Source organism: Wasmannia auropunctata, unplaced genomic scaffold (assembly GCF_000956235.1).
Source record: "Wasmannia auropunctata unplaced genomic scaffold, wasmannia.A_1.0 LD336103.1, whole genome shotgun sequence".
Taxonomy (NCBI): Eukaryota; Metazoa; Arthropoda; class Insecta; order Hymenoptera; family Formicidae; genus Wasmannia; species Wasmannia auropunctata.
In genome coordinates, this window is record NW_012026787.1 from 267,990 (window position 1) to 276,100 (window position 8,111).

The 8,111-nt window shown below is 35.7% G+C and overlaps 1 protein-coding gene across 1 annotated transcript in view; it reads left to right on the plus strand.

The window, feature by feature from the left end:
• The window catches only part of LOC105457264, a 32,108-nt gene extending 26,799 nt beyond the window's left edge, over positions 1-5,309 (plus strand). The window contains exons 3-4 of the mRNA XM_011701850.1: positions 3,179-3,323; positions 3,924-5,309. Of these exons, the coding sequence (XP_011700152.1) occupies positions 3,179-3,323; positions 3,924-4,195 (417 nt within the window). The 3' untranslated portion in view covers positions 4,196-5,309. The remainder of the gene's footprint in view (positions 1-3,178; positions 3,324-3,923) is intronic.
• The last annotated feature ends 2,802 nt before the right edge of the window (positions 5,310-8,111 follow it).

The following is an 8,111-nucleotide window of genomic DNA, read 5'->3' on the forward strand; positions in this document are numbered from 1 at the left end:
AGAGAAATCGCTAATCGTCTCTGAAAAGTGAAAAACCATGAAAGTTTAATTTTCGGAGACATCACTGAAATCTCTAATTTCAACGAAATTCAAAGTTTTTCAGACACTTATAAATGATTTTCAGAGAAATCGCTGACAGTCTCTGAAAAGTAAGAAACCATGAAAGTATAATTTTTAGAAACATCACTGAAATCTCAAATTTCAGCGAAATTCAACAACTTTCAGATACTTTGTAAATGATTTTCGGAGATATTGCTGAAAGTCTTTGAATTTCCTTGAAAAAGGCTCCGAATCTTACTAAAAATTCCTGAAAAATGTTTTCAGGCATTTTCAGCGAAATTTTCAGACAAATTCAGAAAAATTTTTTCACCAGGGATGTAGGTCAGGACAGAAGGCAATTTCTTGTATCATCTTTAGCTCTCTCTGAAATTTTGTTTTTAATAGTGATATTCGATAATTATTGCATAAAATTATTAAATTACTGTAATAAAATCAAATGGATTACCCACCGCAAGAGATAGTAGATATGATCAAACTTGTAAGATTATGTAAAAATCATTTCAAAGCTACTGAAAGGGAACATGCTCGAATATTCGAACTTTAATATATAGACGTCATCCATGTAGGAAAACGATAAAGAGATTACTTCAAAGAGCTGAAATGGGTTTATTAAAACGCAAAAGAAAAAAGACTGGTGCAAATAATGTTGCCACTATAGTAACACTAGCAGACGTTTTACAGAATCCGCAGTCGTCTAGCAGACAAATTGAACGTGTAGACATTAAATCTCACAAAAAACGTGTTTAAGAATTCTGAAAGAACAAAAGTTTCATCTATATCACATTGTTCTAACACATAAATTAGAAGACAGAGATTTCAATAGAAGATTACAATTTTGCAGTTGGGCTCAGAACTTGTTATAGAGATCCTTTTTTCTTCTCCAGGATTATTTTTACAGATGAATCGACATTTAATAATAGAGGAGTAAACCGTCACAATTGTCATTATTCGAATTGGTTCGAAAATAATCCTCATTGGCAGAGAAATGAAGAATTTCAGCACCAGTGGTTTCTAAATGTTTGGGCAGGAATTATAGGCAATTGTGTGATCGGACCTTATTTTTTCGAGGAAAATTTAAATGGTGAAACTTATCTGACGTTTCTTCAAAATCATTTATCATATCTTTTGGAAAATGTTACATTGGAAGTTCATCATGATATGTGGTTCCAACAGGACGGAGCTTTCGCCCATAGAAGTCGTCACGTAGTTAATATAACTACTTAAATAATCTGTTTCAAAATAGATGGATCAGCATCAGAAGTCAAACACAAAAATGGCCACCAAGATTTCCTGATCTTACGCCGCTGGATTTCTTTTTAGGGGGGGGGGGGGATACGTAAAAGAAAAAGTTTTCGCAACAAAACCAACAACTATTGATATCATGAAAATTCGTATTAGAAACGTATTCTTAGAAATTACTCCTGATGAATTGCAAAAATTCGAAGAAAGCTTTCGATTACGTTTAATAAAATGTGTCTCAATGGAAACTTGTTTGAGCATTTGCGTTAATATTACAAACATCATAGTGAGAGGCAAGGGAACTCACTTTAAAAAAGTACCCCAAAAGTGAGAGGCAAAGAGTCTCATTTTAAAAAAGCACCCCAATCTGTGAGAGGCAAGGGGACTCATTTTAAAAAAGGACTCCAACTCCACATAGATAGTAAAAAAATCAATTAGAATAACAATCTAAAACATCAACTTCAAATATTTAACGTTGGTTTTATAGTCAACTGATCAAATACATACAAAGAGAAATTTACGTGAGGGTAGAAAACATCTATGAAAATACATGATAAAAAATAGTCGGGTTATGCAATGACAACTTAAAAACAGCTGAAAGGATGTATGCTATTCTTAATTGTAAGTAGCAAACTTTGAAGTTACGTATCTCTGGAACGGCTTATGCAAAAGACAATTATCAGGTGTGTTTTGAAAACGTCTCGACGAGACCTACAACTTTTATTTAAAAAAAAAATAAAGTTCCGCTTAAGAAATTAGTCATTTTTTAAATTTCTTGAAAAGGCGATATTTACGATATGACTCACATCGGGATTATATGTCCCTCTTCAAACAACTTTTATCTAAAACATTTATTTTTAAAATAAAAAAATATGGAAGTTATTGGGGGTGGGACATTAAAATGACACCCTGAATACGAGGCATATTCGGAAAGTAAGCTTACGAAAAATGAATATTTGTTAATAAAACTTATATGACATATTACACAAGTAAAGCACTATTTTTCCACGTAATTTTTCGCCATTCCGTTTCAAGCATTTGGTGAACCATGGTACCAATTTTTGTATTCTTGTGTCACACGTTTCGGCCGCTACATCCCTTGACCATTCACACACGCCATCCTTCACTTCTTCGTCAGTAGAAAAACGTTTCCCGCCCATGTGTTTTTTCAACAGGGTGAAAAGAAAAAAGTCACTTGGTGCTAGGTCGGAACTGTGGCAGGATGGTTCAGAATCTCGATCGAACTCCTCAACAGTTTTGGTTGGGATATTTTGAATCATCCTGCTCATAGTTCCGACCTAGCACTAAGTGACTTTTTTCTTTTCACTCTGTTGAAAGAACACATGGGCGGAAAGCGTTTTTCTACTGACGAAGAGGTGAAGGATGCCGTGGTTAAGAGAGACGGTAGAGTAAGAGGTCACCTAGAACGTGTGAGACAGGAATACAAAAGTTGATATCATGACTCACCAAATGTTTAGAACGGCATGGCGATTACGTGGAAAAATAGTGCTTTATTTGTATAATATGTCATATAAGTTTTATTAATAAATATTCATTTTTCGATTTTTGTAAAATGTAATCTTTACTTTCCGAATATGCCTCGTATATACATATATATATGCGTGTGTGTGTGTGCGTGCGTGCGTGCGTGCGTGCGTGCGTGCGTGCGTGCGTGCGTGCGTGCGTGCGTGCGCGCGCGCGCGTGTGTGTGTGTGCGTTTGCGTGTGTGTGTACTTTTCACTTGGTAAACAAATACTAATCAAAAGTAAATATATATTTGCGCGTGCGCGCAAACACACACACACACACACACACACAAAAGCGTCGAAAATAGGCGAAAGTAAGCTGTTTTTCGCTTGACGAAGATCATTGCCCGCAGATATCTGGGCTGCACGCTGTGGTGGTGTGCCTGTTGTTGGGCGCGGTGGTGCTCGTAGTCGGTCTCGTCCAACTCGTCCCGGGTGCAACGACCACCAACCACAGGTTGGCGTTACTCGTGGCAGGCACTGCCCTACTTTTACTGGGTGAGCCTTTTCTTAGATATGGAAAAGCCTTTTTTTGTGCCGCCGCCGTTAGCTTTTATCTTGCATGTTGCGCACCGTGAGACACGCTTTTGCAGAATGAGCGGAAAATCTTAACATTATAATTCCATGTCGGATTCCATGTCCCAGATCGTTGAAGGATTCGAATACCGCGTTCTCCACAATAATGATTTATGTCAAGCCATGAAAATATTCCTGGCTTGTTTCATATGCGTTTCAATTGTTTTCACAAACTGTTTATTTATTTATGTGTGCGTATGATTGGAATAATAAATTTAGATTAAATCGATTTAGATTAAACACATTTTGGAGGAAGAACAGGAGATGTATGGAATTATTCAATAAACGCGAACTTTACGGCCAGTTCTGAATTGATTTTCCCCTTTAAAATTATCGAGAGGCGGCCGTTTAATAACCGAATACAGAGAATTAAATAAATAAAGGATTATAGGAGCGCTCGATCGATCGGCGTGTCGGTGACGCGCGCGCGCGCGCTTGTCACCATAATTCGAATCGTACGATTGGTGAGAAATTTTGACGCTGCAACGATACGCCTCTAATTTTCGTCGTTATTGTTTTCAGGCTTTATTTTGGCAGGCGTGAGATGTTATGTGTTACACTGCGTGCCGCTTCCGGTCGAGTCGCCAGTTGCGACGCCAATTCCGCCGCCTACGAGTGAGCAGGTGCCCGCCGCACCTAAGGATACCCTAGACCTCTTGGTAGGTCATCAGAGCCAGCCGGAGACCGACGCTTTGATGCAACATCGAGAGCACCACCATCATCATCAGCATCATCATCACAACAATCACAAGAAGAAACGCAGTTCTCAGGGCTCGCATTCCGAAGAGGCCTAAAATACAAAGGAACGAAAAGACAAAGGGTGAAATAGGGGAGAAAGGCGGGATATGGAATCTCATTCGAATTTGCAGCGAAAAAGAGTTCACTCTGAAGAGAGTGGTAAAAAGGGATGCAGGCAGTGAGGAGAAAGGAAGGCCGAAGTCGAATGAATTTCTTCGAAAGGGAGAACACATCGCCATTCTTTCACAGCATCTTCAAATATACGTGGAATTTCCCAGAACGTGTAGCGCGTCCTCCGCGAGCGGGGATATACTGGAAGTTGGTTGAGGAGAAATTAATCGGCTTGACGTCGAGAAGGAGGATGTACTGAAGGCAACGGTGAATTACTAATTAACGGCGTGAACGAACGATCGGATCTCGGGCCCCCCGAGAGGAAGCACCGACTATCTGGGACATCCTGTGTATATTCTGTACATATGCCAATGTATAGATATAAGAGTACAGAGTGGTTTTCTATCGCGTTTAAAAAAAAGAAAGAGAGAAAGAGACCCGCAGGATATGTTTCTTCTCATAAGAAAAATAGAAATAATGTTTTATTTATCAGAGCTATAAAACGAAAAGTTTATACTACATCGGATACGAGAGGGTCTACGAGATTTCGACTTTTTTGACGTTCTTTTTGTAATAAAGGGAAACTGCTAATCAGATTTTGGCGAAATATCGGCGAAATCCTAATTACATACATTGGTATCTATATAACGTATATTGATACATATAATATACGACAACATAACTAATTTACATTGCAAAGTATATCTATATGCCGAGGCAAGTGCACTTTTCTACCTGATGTACCGAGGATTCGATATATCTATAAACGACATTCTTTTATCACAAGACTTCTAGTAGAGAGATTTCGTAGAAAAGACGTTCAATTTACCGATTGATACAGAATGGTTCGTTATTGGCTATGTTACTGAGAAGGAGTGATGAGTTTATTTAAAAGTAACGGTTAAAAACAAAACAAAAGATAGAATAAAATTTTAAAAAATTCCGTTCTTGATAATCTTGATAATAGATATTCTTTGTCATTTGACCAAATTTTTAATTTTCAACATAAATTATTCCACGCTATCAAAATACAAAATAAAATAATTTAACAGCTTGATTAAAAATGATAAAAAATAGAAAAGAATTGTATTTTTTAAAATAGAATGTATTTATATTTGTGATGGAATATATTTATACTTTTTAAAGTAGAACATATTTATATTTACTCTTGGATAGCCGCTACGTTGAATCGGAAGTTAACTTGTCTTATAAATTGTCCTGGTGACAAAAAATTTTCATATTTTAAGAATTTTTTATTTTTAAAATATATGAACATTTATAAAAAAATTCTTTAAACTTCTTCAGATTTTATAAATTTTCTTTGCAAATTGTATGAGTTAGAAATTTTAGAATATTTCAGAATTTACATGTATAAAGAAATTCTAGAAAAGCTATAGGTTTTATCAGTACCTCTATTACAATTTGTTAAAATTTGAAAATTTTTTAAAAGTTAGATAAAATTAGAAAGTCTGAAAAATTCCGAAATTTGTATAAAAATTATACATATAAATTTGTATACAAAATATACATATAAAGAATTTTAATAAGAATATCAATAAGAATTTTCACCAGGGAGCGCTATTGACTTCTTAATCTTTTAGCTTAAAGCTTTAGCTTTGCTTTAAGCTTTTAGTTTTCCTTCTAGAATACGGAAACTCGTATACGACTTTATTTTTTGTCCTTTATCTATCCTTTTTTTTTACGTAAAATTATCTTTTTTCGAGTTTCGTATCACCGATAACGCGCCACTCTGTATACAAATCGTATTTGTTTCATTCGGAAAACACGTACGGGAAATCGGGGTATGTGAGAAACGTTGTAGGTATCTACGCGATTGATCTCATATGCGCGTCGTTTTATCTTCGATATTTCCGACGAAGAACCTCGTAGAGATAACACATTTATATAGAATTCGATTTAGAGAGTGGATGGTCAAGAGAGCAAGGTGAGGAGCAGCGACTGACGGAAATAAAAGTATAGTGTAGAGAATCGCGATTATATATAGAAAAAAAAAGAAACACGTCGATGTCGATACTTTAATAACTTAATTAGTGATAAGGAGATTTTTCCAGCACCTTTCGCGCACCAATTAGCAAAAACCTCAATGTTACTTCTTCCAGAAAGGTCTTACAATAGCAAATCGGGAACGAATGGTTCGCACACTCGCGGCTGTTACTTAAACGATCTTCGGAGAGCGTGTCATGAAACGCCGACACAGGAAAACGCGTCTTTTGCATAAGCAAAGAGTTATATGTACATTATCTTTTTACACTCGATATATATTTATATCTTAAGCGAGAGACATTAACAAAAGTCTGTGCCTGTGCGCGGAGAAAGCTTCGTTCGATCGTTCAAATTGATTAGGTTGTGTTTCGTTCAGTAGTCTGGATTCAAATTTTCCCGGATTTCGGTATATCACCGGTGTCACGGTACCGATTCTTATGAAAGGAATACTATTTAATTCGTGGAAGAAACGATTGGAAATAATTGGAAACCTATTTGAAAATCCAATACTGTACGTTATTCGTTTTGATGGTTTTTTTGTTTTTATTAATGCAATAGTATTTTTCCACAAAGTGATCTCGCGTCTTTCTGGCGAAAATCAAGATTAAAGCGTAAGTAGAGAATGGTGGAAAAAGTGACAGAAGCGTAAACGAAATTTCTATGAATCATAAATTTCTAGAAACAGCTAAACGTAAAAGAGGTGTTGAATCTCTTAACACTTTGACTATTGTGTTATCCATATTTTTAGATAACACGTAAAATTCGTAAGAGTCTCATGACTTATTTGTGGACGAAGGTTATTTATACGATTAAGAATGATTTCATTAAATATTTAAGACTAACGAATTATATAAATTATATAAAAAACAATAAAGTATTAAAATAATACCATATTTATTAAGTTCAAGTAAGCTGAAATCAGCTTGGCAGTCAAAATGTTAAGACACTTTTTTTACGTTCCACTGTTCCAATTTATTCCTAAAACTTTTGTTTACGATTCTATCGCTCCTCCCGGTACACTCGACTTATTTACTCGTATTTTTATTTTCACCAAGGCTCTTCCGTGAGCATATACGCTTTTGTTGAAGTGTAAAAGTTAACTAGTGTCTAAAAGTTAACTAGATACAAATCTGAAAATAATTTTGTTGGATTGTTAAAATAAGTACATACATAGGATGCTTGTTCCCAGACAGCATACGACAGCACACATCTCCAAAAATGAGTTATAAGACGCCTTAAAGATATTTTATTTATAATGTTTAAAAGATATTTACAGAATGTCTTTTGAACGTCTTATGTTCTACTTTTAAACTTTATATGTGCTGTCTGCATACATATAAACATACATGTTTGAGCGTTCCACGTAATATTTTGAGAACATAAAGTTGATAGAACAGAATTACTATTTTTAAATTTGTATCTAGCTAAATTTTTATACTTCGGCAAAATCGTTCCTTTCATGTATGGTCATTCGTCGCGTTAATTTGATCGTGATCAGAATTCGGTGCATTATTATTACAAATGTACATTTCTTACAAGAAAAATTCTCGGCGCGCGGATACACGTTTGTCTATTGGGGTCCACTTAAAGTTATCGCGTTTAAATTATAAAACGCTATACTAACAATTATAAGGATGTTTTACAAACTGACGTACAATATTAGAATGATCCCGATGTCCACGCGCAGCGAGATGTCGCGGGATCTCGCGATCGCATTACACTTCCTATGTTCTCTCATTCATGTAGCAGTCATTCAATAAGTAATGTAGGAGCAGAAGAGAATAAAATCACAAGCACACACAATACATTACCACATACGCGCGCGTGCAGAGAGAGAGAAAGAGAGCGAGAGAGAGA